Source organism: Misgurnus anguillicaudatus, chromosome 14, assembly GCF_027580225.2.
Source record: "Misgurnus anguillicaudatus chromosome 14, ASM2758022v2, whole genome shotgun sequence".
In the NCBI taxonomy this organism is placed as follows: domain Eukaryota; kingdom Metazoa; phylum Chordata; class Actinopteri; order Cypriniformes; family Cobitidae; genus Misgurnus; species Misgurnus anguillicaudatus.
In genome coordinates this window covers 19,465,975-19,479,886 of record NC_073350.2, presented here as the reverse complement: position 1 = coordinate 19,479,886, position 13,912 = coordinate 19,465,975, and the positions used below count along the sequence as shown (strand labels likewise).

Sequence of the window (13,912 nt, the reverse complement as noted above, 5' to 3'; positions counted from 1 at the left end):
TATTGCCAAGACAACGGGAGGAGGTTACAGATAACAAAGTTTTCAAAAATGTATACATTGATGGCTTTCATGTCTTGGATTAGTTTAGGCCTGCATGGGCAACCAGTGCTAAACTTTGCCCACAATCTTTCCTATTGCGCAGGATCCAGTGTCACAATACCAGCCTTCCCATTTGTGAGGAGCAAAGGGGGAGTTTAACTAGAGGAAGTGAGTCCGTCTGGTCTGGTTTGTGTGTCTGTACTTGCGTGTTTGTGTGGCAGTAGGAGAAAGCAAGCAAGACAAGTTTCATTTCCTCAGAGTTTGGACTTGGTTGATTGATGCCGTATCTGGACAGAATCCAGGGTCTTGTAAAACACTTCTCACCAAAGTGAAAAACCCCTCTCAACACCTAATCTTGTGTACCTTATAAAACAAGAACCAGGGAGAATGAATCTGGCACTTTTGTTTCGTTTTCTGTTTCCCAAGACCTCACATTTATATAAGTTCCCTTCATTTTAGTCTTCAGCCAAATGTCATGAATGCTTGATATCCTTCACTTCTCAAAATGCTTCACATTCCATCATGTCACGTCTCTGGTGAGTGCAACATAGACATTTGGCCATTTTGGGCTCTCCAAAGCGTTCCTTCAGTGAAAGAGCATGTCTGTCTGTGATGACCTTGCTGTTAATTGGTCAATTTCTCAGCTCATGTGACCTCAACTCTTTCTCAGCCTTCTACAAATGACCCAGAGCCTACTTGTTTGAATGGCCATTTAGAAAGCCTTTCCATCAGCCAAGAGGCCATGCTAATCTCATCAACATTTCTTTGTTAGTTTGTTCTCAAGAGGAATTGTGGCTCTCCTAGGACTCCATCGTGTGTGTTTAAGCATGTGCCTTGCTTCTTTGCATATGAAAAAGTAAATTAGTATGTTAAGGAGGTTGCTCAGGGTTGTTTGTGCCTATACAGTATGTGATTTATACCTTTACGTAATGGTATCAAGTGTTGGTATCAAGTTCAGTGTTGCTAAATGGTACAAAATTAGAAAATTTCTTACTTTCTTCATATATTTATATCTGTGCATTAGTCATGAGAGGTGTTCACCCATGACTTGATGTCTCACATAACATTGTGGCTTACCATCAGGGACTCACCTTCCACGAACCCCTGTTGTGCAATACCATTTACTTCACTTTTTTGCTACATGCTCAAACCAGTTTTATACTTCGCTGTTGTTTTTTATACCAGCATGTGGTGTGATTTGTCATGCCAGCATTCTCATTCCTCACTTCAGCTTTGCTCTCCAAACATCCAAATGCAATTATTTATGCTACATGTCTTTACTTCGCTTGGTTAAATAGGGGAGTGTGTGCGTATGTGGGTATTTGAAGGGAAAGTGGTGGGTGGGGGTGTTGCTGCTAAGCTTTTAAACATGTTTTAACTGTGCTAAAATGGTTTCGTTGGACTGTGGCCATCGCATTATCTGCCTTATGGGGCTTTTTAACTTTATTCCTGTATTCCTTTCTGACAGACAAATAGACTTGTTTATTATGACATCTCAAAGTTCTTGGTTTGGTCAGTGCTAAGAAACACAATTAGGAAACGCAATTTATTGTACAGTTGATGTCAGGTGTAATTGTTGGTCGGAAATATGTTGCCTTAATGTGACCATAGCGAGCGATTTTGTAGATTTCATTTCACCATTCGAGTTGATAGGACCTGGTCTCGAATGACTGAAATAGGTGCCTGGAGGTGTTGCAAATATGGCCGCCAAATAGAGAGACGTTACTTTTCTAAAGTCCTGTCCCAAATGGGGCACTTCATGTGTACTTTCGGTCTCGTAGACTTAAATTGCGCGTACTCGCTTAGTCTACGAGTCAGTAGAGTGTCCCATCTCTGTCATTTTTACATTTTAAAGTGTGCTCATCAGCGCCCCCTTTGCCGCCTTGATGCTGTCTCCGGCGAAGCCTGCACTGCTTTTGCGCACCCAAAAGTCCTTGGGAAAGAGCAATCAGACCAATCCGACGACGGAAGGGAGAAGTTCACACTGATCGGCAACTTCCCTTCCTATTTCCGGTGTGATGCTCGAGTCTGTCCCAAAACACGACTCCGGTGCACCCACATGGACTCGCATCAAGGGTCCCTAAAGTCTGCACTCTATGATTTCATCAAAGTGTGGACTCTGAGGAAGACCACAAGTCCGGAGTGTGCCATTTGGGACAGGGCCTAAAATGCAGCTCATTTGTGATGAAAAATTGCAATGCATTTTGGGATTGTCTTCTTCACAAAGGATAAATTCTACTTTAAATTTGGCTGTTTTAAACAACCTTAGGTCACCGTAGAAGGTTTTTGAAAGGATCTAATATGTTGCAGTAGTTAGTGGGGTTATTTAACTGTATAAATAAAGATTAAAATCCAATTCTTGCCCCCTTCTATTGCTGTAAGAAATACTTAGGCTGTCTGATGACAAAAAACTATTTTTTTCTAATCGTATCACTCAAAGAATTACGTGGGCAAAAATAAAATGAGATGTGCTGTGTCCTTTTCTATGTGCTGACAGATGTTGAGAACAGGAACAGGTTGTGATGTACCGCCACAGAGCCCCCGCTGAGCTCTGAACGCTGGCTGATTTTCCCTCTCTTTGAACTCATAGGGAGGGGTATCTGTCTGGAAGTGTTGTCGGCAGGCAGATCTAGAGGGAATGTCCTGTTTGGAGCAGCAGAGACCCCGCAGAGCAATAAGATTAATTCAATCCCCTCTTTAACACAGAAGACTGCCATACAAGTGTTACATCTGTACACATGCATCACTTAAAGCTTCATTGTCCAGGCCTAGATTAATACAATAGTGCTTAATTTTACAGTGGATAACATGATGCCCAAATATGAATATGTGGCTGCATAAAGGATCTGGCAATGCAGATCATATTTGGTGATATACTGCAAAAACTAATTTTGCAAAAAAAGAAGAAAAATCATAATAGATGCTTATGTATCTGTATTGTTTTAGTTAATGTAAGCATCTTTAAAACCAGATGAATTCACTGGATAAGTTAAAGTACCTCCATATCAAAATTGTTTTCCACTATTTTTAGCATATTTGTTATTTTGCTTCACTTAACAACATTTTTAATGGATTTAAAATTGCTGTTCTACTATTGGCCAGATCAGGCGGTTGCCTGCTGCTATTTAGACTGAGGATGATTGCAACAAAAAGGAAATTAAAGCTTTGAAAAGACAGTGGTAAAACTCTCTCACTGCCTTGCTGTGTATGTTTAGTCCTTTCTTTGTGTTTTGGTAAATTACAGTTTGTCTAAAATTTAAAAGGAAATGGGTTTTACTTCAACATATTAGCCACTGTAGGTTCTCTTTCAAACATTTCGTTCGGTATCTCACTATGGGACCGCCTCAGGCGTGGCCGATCACGGAAGCACCAATAACACCACGTCTGCCAAACGTGGCAGACCAATCGCTGCAGCGATCAGGGAGTCCCGCCTCCCTGAATATAAACCGCAGCTACCTGCCATCTCGTCATTCTCGTTCTCTTCCCCGTGAAGATTTCGGAAGCTGTCCTCAGCAGACTTTGGGAACTATTGCTCAACGGTTTACAGACGGAGCCGCAAGGTAACGTCCCAAACGCAATATTTCTAAAGAAGTTTGTCGAGCGACTTGATACCTAGAACTAGAGAACTAACGCGTCAAGGCGAGTTTTCTTCTTTTAGCTTTCTATTTTCCGAGTTTTCGACGCGCTTACCACGCACCGAAAAGTAGGAAAAGCTATTTGATTACTACACAGCTCCGTATTAGTTATCACGTTGTGGTGGACTATCATACGAAGAGAGTGTAGACATCATGGCCACCGCAAAAGAGCCGGAGAGCCCCGGAGGAAAACATCCTCCTCATCCGTGTGCGTGTGGTATGTGGATTTCGGCAAAAGATTCACACAGTCTCTGCATCTCCTGCTTGGGTGCTAAACACGCTCAGGCAGCGATGTCCAACCCCGAGGGCTGTCCTCACTGCGAGAAGTTCCCGACCAAAACCCGAGAGCGGAGACTTCGCGTCGCAGTAGCGGGAAAGTCGGACCCATACCTCTCTGCTCAACCCAGAGAGGAACCGATGGATTGTCCACAGACCTCCAGCTCCTGGGGTGAGATAATGGAGAAAGTTTCACCCGTCCTTCCCCCGCTGTTTGAGGATCCATTAGCGGGAGAGGAAGACGACGAGGACGAAGTGTTGTCGTCCATCCTAGATGATGAGGACGACGACGAGGAGGATGCTATTCTTCCCCCGGTACAATCGCGTCCGCCGAGCGCACAGGATGAGAGCTCACCCTCCCCGGTGCAGACGGATACAGACCTTATTGAGGTTTGTCACAGGGCCGCGACTAAGCTGTCTATCGACTGGCCATCCCAACCCGCGGGTAAGGGAGCAGAAAGAGATTTGTACGACGGAAAGAGACTTCCGTCACGTCTCCCCCCAGCGAGGCAGTTTATTCCAGCCGTCCCAGCGTGTGTGGCTGAAATGAAGAGATTTTGGGACAAACCTTTTTCCCATCGAGTACCCGTTAAGGGCTTCTCGAGACTGGATGTGCAGGGAATGGAGGATTTGGGGATGGCAGATCCTCCCCCGGTGGAACCTTCGGTGGCTAACCACCTGCATCCGAGCCGCAGGGCGGCACTTTCTTCATCCGGGGCTTCACTGCCAGGGAAAACAGAGCGCTTCGCCGCCTCTGTTTTTCAGAAGATTTATAAATCGACGGCTCTGGCCGTGCGGGCTTTGAACGAGACGTCCCTCCTTACTGCTTATCAAACGGAGTTACTGGAGGAGATGGGGCGTCAGCTGGACTCCGGTTCTCCCAACCCGGCGCTCTGGGAGGAGATATGCATCATCACAGATGCGCACGTCTCGCGGAGCAGTTCAAAGTTGCGGTCGGAGCATGGGCTTAGCGGTTGTGGGAGAGAGATCGCTATGGCTAGGTTTGTCAGGCCTCTCGGACAAAGAGAAAGTGTAGTTTTTGGATGCCCCGATTGATTCAAAGGCCATGTTCGGCGCAATGGTTACGGCGATGCGTCAGCAATGTGACCTGAGGAAAAAAGAGGGAGAAGCATTCGAGACCTGTCTCCCCAGAAAACCGACAGCTCGTCCGCATTATCCGAGCCGTCCGAATTTCAGACCTTCGGGCAGAGGAGGTCATGCGGATTATCAGCCTTCCCGTCCGCCCCCCCCCACAGCAACCGGGAAGCGCCGGCCCTCAGGCTAAGCCCGGTTTCGTAAAACCGAAACAATCATTCGCAGCCGCGGCAGCTAAACACCGGCCGCCCCCTCCTCAGGGAAATAAGAAGAGGCGGTCAACCTGAGAAGTCAATCGGGCAACAAGAGGGGTTTGGAGACAGCACTCAGGGTTTCTCTGTCCCATCCCTTCAAATCGATCCTTTTCTCCCTCCCGCGGGGAAACGGAGAAGGAAGTTAAGAGTGGAAAATGTGTGTTTGGGCAGTTCACAGTCCAGTGTTCACGGGGAAACAGCCCATGTTCCCCGGACATCCCCCAAAGTTTTGTCTCTCCCTCCACTTACAAGGTTTGTTTCGAGGGAAGAAAGACAAATGTGCACAATCATCCCATCACAAATAAAGTTTTCTCTGTCGCATCCAGGCCAAGGGCTGAGGGCGCAGAGTGGGATAAAGAAAAATATATATCAAAAAGAAATAAAACAATCACAAACGATAACGAAAATAACTCCTCAAACGGAGCGTTATTCCCCCTCTTCGCCGCTAGAGGGTGCCACCGCACCGCTAGTGAGCGAAGCCGAGAAGGGCCCACTCGCTGCTCGAGTGGAGAATTGGCGCGCATGCGCAGTTCATCCCTGGGTTTTAAACACGATAGACAGAGGTTACAGACTACAATTCGCTGTAAAACCTCCGGTGTTCAATGGAATGGTAATTTCAGTGGCCCAAGGGGAAGCAGCTCAGGTTTTAGAGGAAGAAATATCCTCTTTAATAGAAAAAGGAGTGATAAGAACGATTCCAACAGAGGAAAGCCAGATGGGCTTTTACTCCCGTTATTTTGTGATTCCCAAGCGGGGGGGAGGTCTCCGTCCTATTTTAGATTTACGGGTCCTCAACAAACACCTCAGAAAGTACAAATTCAAAATGCTTTCACTCAAGACTTTGTGTCAAAATATTCGTCAGGGGGACTGGTTTACCTCGGTCGACCTCCAGGACGCATATTTTCACATAGATATTTTTCCTGCACACAGGAAATATCTGAGGTTCGCTTATCTAAACACAGCATACGAATATCTGAAAATCCCGTTCGGCCTGGCTTTAGCTCCCAGAGTGTTTACCAAATGTGTGGAAGCGGCTCTGACACCGTTAAGGAACGGAGGAGTCAGAGTTTCGTCGTATCTAGACGATCTGCTCATCTGCGCGCCGTCACAGCATCGAGCAGAGAGCGACACACACACATTAGTGACACATCTGGAAAGTCTAGGTTTCAGAATAAACCGGGCGAAGAGTTGTCTAATTCCTTCACAGGAAATAGTCTACTTGGGTCTCAGGTTGAATTCTGTGAGGTTTCGGGCGTTCCTATCAGAAGAACGCATCGAGAGGTTTCACCACTGCCTCTCTCTCTTCCAAAGAGAGAGTTCAGTCTCTTGCGGGATATGTCTTCGACTACTGGGCCTGATGGCCTCAACAGTGTCAGTGATTCCCCTAGGACTGCTGAGAATGAGGGATTTTCAGAACTGGACAGCGTCACAAGGCATTCGCCCCACGAGCCGTCTCAGACGCAGAGTGCGCGTCTCACCAGAATGCATGAGCGCTCTCCGTCATTGGAGAGCCCCGTCTTTTCTCAGGAAAGGATGCCCTCTGGGTCCGGTTCTAATGAGAAAAGTGGTGACGACAGATGCATCTCTCACGGGCTGGGGGGCAGTGTTCGAGGGCAGAACAGTGAGGGGAGTGTGGTCTCCGTCACTGAGAGAGAAGCACATAAATTTTCTAGAACTACTGACAGTGTCACTGGCCCTGAAACATTTTGTGCATTTTCTCAAAAATCATCATGTATTAGTCAGAACAGACAATACAACGGTGATAGCCTACATAAATCGACAAGGGGGGGTGCGGTCTCGCCAGCTTCACTCGTTAGCGAAAGAACTAACTATATGGAGCAGCAGGAACCTCTTGTCATTACGCGCGACGCATGTTCCAGGAATAATGAACAGGGGAGCGGATTTACTGTCCAGAGGGAATCCCCTGTACGGGGAGTGGAGACTCCACCCTCAGGTGACGCTCATGTTGTGGCAGAGATTCGGCCAGGCAGCCGTAGATCTCTTCGCATCGCGCGAAAACGCGCAATGCCCTCTGTTCTTCTCTCTGGTGGGCGACGATGCACCGCTGGGTGTGGATGCTCTAGCCCACGAGTGGCCAGACGTGTTACTTTACGCGTTCCCTCCGTTGAGCCTGATCGAGCCGACACTACGGAGAGTTCGGGAAGGCAGGCATGTAATGATTCTGATCGCACCACACTGGCCGGGCAGACTATGGATTGCGGAGATCGCGCAACTACTATACGACCAACCGTGGCCATTACCAGTGCGCAGAGATCTTCTCTCACAAGCACGGGGGGAAATATTTCACCCCTCCCCTCAGAAACTAACTCTCTGGGCCTGGCCCGTGAGAGGTTGAATCTAAATATAGCTGGGTTACCTCCGAAAGTAATTGAGACCATTCAGAACGCGAGGGCGGCCTCGACGCGCTCGTTATATGATCTCAAATGGAGGGTGTTCGAGAGCTGGTGCGCAGAAAGGAATATAGTTCCTTTCTTGTGTTCAGTTTCGGATGTACTGTGTTTCTTACAAGAACTTCTAGAAAAGGGTAGAGCTTTTTCTACGATTAAGGTTTATCTATCCGCTATATCGGCATGTCACATGGGTTTTAACTCGGGTACCATTGGCCAGCACCCTCTCGTCTGTCGGTTTATGAGAGGTGCACGTCGGTTACACCCAGTATCGAAGCCGCTGGTTCCGCCCTGGGATCTGTCCGTGGTTCTGAACGCACTTTCGAAAGCTCCGTTTGAACCTATCGATTTAATTGACCTAAAATTGTTAACTCTAAAGACGGCTGTATTACTGGCGCTCACCACAGCAAAGAGAGTGAGTGAACTACACGCTTTATCAGTTCACCCGTCATGTATGATGTTCGCTCCGGGTGTTCAGAGGGTCTCTTTTAGAACTAACCCGGCATTTGTACCCAAAGTGTTCGATCACGCTGGTGCAGCTCAATCAGTGGACCTGCTGGCTTTTCATCCCCCACCCTTTACATCACCAGAGGAGGAGAGGTTGCACAATTTATGTCCTGTCCGTACTCTGCATATGTATGTCCAGAGAACACAGACGCTTCGTCAGAGCAATCAGCTGTTTGTCTCATGGGCTGAGTCTTACAGAGGAAGACCTATCTCCCGACAACGCCTTTCTCATTGGATAGTGGAAGGTATCGTATTATGTTATAATAATTCGAATATAGAGCCTCCTAAAGGACTACGAGCTCATTCTACTAGAGGCATGGCTACGTCCTGGGCTCTTTTTAAAGGCATCTCTATTCAGGAAATTTGTGCGGCAGCTAGCTGGTCTTCTCCGCACACTTTTGCTCGTTTCTATAGTCTGGATGTGACAGAGCCTTCTCTGGCACATTCGGTTCTGGAAGTGAATAGTCGGGTCGCTTAAAAAAAAAAAAAAAAAAAAGAAAGAAAAGAGAGAGGGGGGAGACACCTCAAATCTTTCTGTGTTCAACTCTGTGGGGAGTTATGATTCAGATTTTTTGATAACCCATCTTAGTCTGCTTCGTCAGCATATCGGCAATACGGGAGTTGTCTATATCCCATAGTGAGATACCGAACGAAATGTTTGAAAGAGAACGTAAGGTTACTAACGTAACCCCGGTTCTCTGATAACATGAAGTGAGGTATCTCACAAATTTTGCCCTCCTTGCCGTCCTGCACGGAGAAGAGATATGCGGAGAATGACGAGATGGCAGGTAGCTGCGGTTTATATTCAGGGAGGCGGGACTCCCTGATCGCTGCAGCGATTGGTCTGCCACGTTTGGCAGACGTGGTGTTATTGGTGCTTCCGTGATCGGCCACGCCTGAGGCGGTCCCATAGTGAGATACCTCACTTCATGTTATCAGAGAACCGGGGTTACGTTAGTAACCTTACGTTATGAATTGAAGGGTTCAGATGCAAAACCCTCTTAGTGCATATGACATGTTTTATTGTAAATGAGCATTTTAAATAAAACCTAATGGATTTTGGCAACAAAACGGTAGTTATGATTGGCCTGTGGTCAGTATTAAAGGGTTAGTTTATCATTTATCTTAACAAAAAACTATGTTTGCGTAATGCTGATGGATAGAGTGTGGGTTGTTCAGTATGTTATCAATCACTGCTATTTTGGCAGCAGGGCATGAACCCCGCCTCAGTGATTTCTACAGGACCCTCAGCATCAGCTGTCTTCTCTGGCATGCACAACCCGATCCAACCATCCATCCCTCCAGTATTTGCCTTGTGTACCGCAAGGCTTAGCGACATTCCTCTTTGGCATGACATTCATTGTCATAGTCTAATTTGCATCTGCAGAGAGTGAAGAATTTGTCAGTACAAATTCATATTCTTAACTAAAAGTCATGGACTCATGCAGTGTTTACCATAAAGGCCAAATTCCTGATCAGAGAATCACTCAGCAGTTTTTTTGGAGGGGTTATTTGTACTTGTAATGTGCATGTGTCACACCTCATTTTCTACAGAGTCTGCATGTGTTTATCTGCATAAATGGTTTTGGCAGTAGTTAATTATCCAAGATGGGTATGACCCATACAGCATTCCTACCATACAAAGACTTGATCTATTAAGTGTCTTTTCTTTCTGAATCATTTATAGCTGTATAAATTGAGAAGCTCATATGCAAAAGCCACTAAACCCTTACTCTTGTCAAGAATGAGATATTGATATTAACTGAATGCTCAAATTTTGTTTAGTATTATTGGCTTAGGCAAAAAGAGTGTGTTGGAGGAATACACATACTGATAAATTGTATATCCTTGAATGGACTACAAGTGTCTTTGGCTACAGTAAAAGCATTTGCCAGATTCATAACATGAATGTACACTAACACATGTGCCTGTTCTCCTCTGATCTTTGCAGGAAAGAACAGAACGTCTTGTCTCCGGTCAACTGCTGGAATCTTCTGTTGGCTCAGGTGAAGAGAGAGAGTCGAGACCACGCCACTCTGAGCGATCTCTACCTCAACAACATCATACCACGCTTCGCCCAGATCAGCGAGGACTCAGGGCGCCTCTTCAAGAAGGTGAGAATCATCTCAATACACCAGTTGATTCCCCTTTTGACAGCTTTTTTATTTAAAACTTCCTCTTACATAATCGCGCCAAAGTGTTGCGCAATATGCCCCATAGTGAGATCGTCCTATCTTCAGCTTGTGAGATCGCTGTAAACCCAAGACAATCATGCCAGAAGCTAATTTTGTTGAGAGGCTTTTGTACATACTGATGTTGGATTGATATGGAATAATAACACTTTAGATGATAGCATGGGGGTGGGGCAATAGTTTACTCATTTATTTATTTATTTGTTCATCTTCTACTCATTTATGACATGCCACTGGATTGGTGGACACCAAGAATCTCATTTTCTGGCAACACTGTCACGACCGCAACCTTCTTAAACCTGATGCCATTAATCCGAGCGTTTCATTGATGCCCATGTGCTTTAAAAATTCGCTGGTTTAAACCACTGTGCACCTACCAACCTCTTTAGTGTAAGAAATGTCATAGCCATGCATATTACAAGCTCATGTGCGAGGAAGAGTCTAAGTTGTATGCATTAAAAATTCAGGTGCGAGAAGGAGTTCATGCCACGTGCATTTAGGTGCGAGGAAGAGTCTGTGCCATGCGCATTACAAGTTCAGGTGCGAGAAGAAGTCCATGCCGCACACGTTCAGGTTCGAGGAAGAGTCCGTGCCATGCGCATTACAAGCTCGGGTGTGAGAAGGAGTCCATGCCACGCACATTCAGGTGCGAGAAGGAGTCCATGCCGTGCACGTTCAGGTGCGAGCAAGAGTCCGTGCCATGCGCATTACAAGTTCAGGTGCGAGAAGAAGTCCATGCCGCGCACGTTCAGGTGCGAGAAGGAGTCCATGCCGAGCACGTTCAGGTGCGAGGAAGAGTCCGTGCCATGCACATTACAAGTTCAGGTGTGAGAAGGAGTCCATGCCACGCACATTCAGGTGCGAGAAGGAGTCCATGGCGTGCACATTCAGGTGTGAGGAAGAGTCAGTGCCATGCGCATTACAAGTTCAGGTGCGAGAAGAAGTCCATGCCACGCACGTTCAGGTGCGAGGAAGAATCCGTGCCATGCGCATTACAAGTTCAGGTGCGAGAAGGAGCCCATGCCACGCACGTTCAGGTGCGAGAAGGAGTCCATGCCGTGCACGGTTAGGTGCGAGGAAGAGTCCGTGCCATGCGCATTACAAGTTCAGTTGCGAGAAGATGTCCATGCCACGCTCGTTTAGGTGCGAGGAAGAGTCTGTGCCATGTGCATTACAAGTTCAGGTGCGAGATGGAGTCCATGCCGTGCACATTCAGGTGCGAGGAAGAGTCGGTGCCATGCGCATTACAAGTTCAGGTGCGAGAAGAAGTCCATGCTGCTCACGTTCAGGTGCAAGAAAGAGTCTGTGCCATGCACATTGCAAGTTCAGGTGCGAGAAGGAGTCCATGCCGTGCACGTTCAGGTGCGAGCAAAAGTCTGTGCAATGCGCATTACAGGTTCAGGTGTCTATGCTGTCCGCGTTCAGGTGCGAGAAGGAGTCCAAGCCGTGCACATTCAGGTACGAGGAAGAGTCCGTGCCATGCACATTACAAGTTCAGGTGCTAAAAGGAGTCCATGCCGCACTTGTTCAGGTGCGAGGAAGAGTCTGAATTGTGCGCATTACAAGTTCAGGTGCGAGTAGGAGTCCATGTCGCATACGTTCAAGTGCAAGGAAGAGTTTGTGCCATGCGGATTACAAGTTCAGGTGGGAGAAGGAGTCCATGTCGCACTTGTTCATGTGCGAGGAAGAGTCTGAATCGTGCGCATTACAAGTTCAGGTCTAACAAAAAGTCCATGCCATGCACATTCAGGTAAGAGGAAGAGTCCGTGCCATGCATATTACAATTTCAGGTACAAGGAGTCTGTGCGATACACATTACAACCTCTCTTGATCAAAGAGAAGCCATCAAGCTTTTTATGCGAGGAAAAGCATGTGAATGTAAAGTAAAGGAATGTTAATGTGACACTATGATGATAATAATAATAGCATAATAGCAAACATGCCAAGTATCGTCATGAGGGCCTACTATCGGCCATATGTCTGACTATCGCCGATAGTATCGTCTATCAGCACATCCCAATCATGTCATTTCAGAAACAAATAAAGCCAAAATATCAAGTGATGGTTGTACTGTCTGCGGTTTCTACATGTTGAAGAAGAATCATGGAAATGCTCCAAATTCTCCTCAGTTGCTTAAACAGATGGAGTGTGAATTGCATTAACAAATTTTTTGTAGGTGATAGCAGGTGCTTATTTTAAGGTGAAAACAGATTTCTGTTAAGCTTGCTACAACACTGTATACTGTCAGTCACTTTTGTTCAGCTGAAATTGAGAGCGTATGAGAGTGTGATCCCAGCATTCAGTGTCAGATTCCCTTTGGCCTGTCTAGACTAGTCTTGTTGACTCAGAACTGATTCCCTTACAGTACGCGGTGCTTTCCAATTCTTACAGTACAAGGCTAGGTTATCCAGTTCAATCCAGTTTACAGATTTAAATTACAGTTTCAGATCTAATGTTACTTTGTGAGACTGGTAATTCCCATTACTTTTGAAATTCCTGCTTGTGATATTGTCACAGCTTTGTACAATTTTCTCTTCTGAGAGAGAAACGGCAAAATCTAAACTACATTTTCCTTTCAAATTGGGAGAGACAAAGGGCTTGCTTCAAATCGTTTATATATTTTTCTTCCCTCTATAACTAGCGGCAAATGCTCATAAGACCCCAATCAGCACCTTTTTCTCTCAAACTGTGTCTCTGTCAGTTTTTCGGTTCTCATGAGAGAAAGTTGAGCCTCCCTATCAACATTCTCCTCCACACTCTCTCTCGCTCTCTCACTCTCTCTCTCGTAGTCAAGCTCACTCGGCCCTCCATGCTTTATAACAGACCTTGATTATTATCCTGGCTGGCTGCCCTCTGGAGACTTCCTCACACTCACTAAAAGCTGTGCGATTGGGCTTACCCCACATCCCCGAACCCACGCTCACACCTGTCTTAAAAGCCCCGCGACACGCCAGAGAAATTCTGCACTCTAAATGCAAATAGTGTCAAGGGAGCCATGTCCAGAGGAGCTTTTAAACTTTATTAAACCATAACTGCACGGACACAAAAAAACGCTCGGAGAAATACAAGTATAGAGGAGTATAGCAGAAAGTTTCGGATACACTATCACAGGAAGAAGTATTAGATTTACTAATACTTTTTACTAACCCTAACCACCAATGTAATGTAATTATTTCTTTTTTAAAACAGACTGTGTGAGATATTGACTGAAATTTGTTCCCTATTCATGTTTTAGCTTATTATAGGTGCTTACGTTGTTTTTACATAAAACTTTGTCAGATTTAAAATCAATAGGGTTCATCAACTCAGCCACGTGATCTTGTTGTTTTGGGAAATTACAGGACTAAATGCTACATAGAGAAGCAAAGTCCTGTATATAGGAACAATGTAATGACATGTGATTAATGTTGAGTGCCAGTAAACCAAACCCCCATTAACACAACACCCACTAGAACCCCAAAGTGATGTCCCAGCCTTTGTGAAGTCCTAGGACAGATTTTTGCCAA

The 13,912-nt window shown here is 45.9% G+C and overlaps 1 protein-coding gene across 4 annotated transcripts in view; it reads left to right on the top strand.

Moving 5' to 3' along the window:
* The window catches only part of srgap2 (SLIT-ROBO Rho GTPase activating protein 2), a 132,872-nt gene that overhangs the window by 65,433 nt on the left and 53,527 nt on the right, over positions 1–13,912 (top strand). For all 4 annotated transcript variants that reach the window (XM_055184781.2, XM_055184779.2, XM_055184782.2 and 1 more), the window contains one exon: positions 10,166–10,328. In XM_055184781.2, coding sequence (XP_055040756.1) covers positions 10,166–10,328 — 163 coding nt within the window. The remainder of the gene's footprint in view (positions 1–10,165; positions 10,329–13,912) is intronic.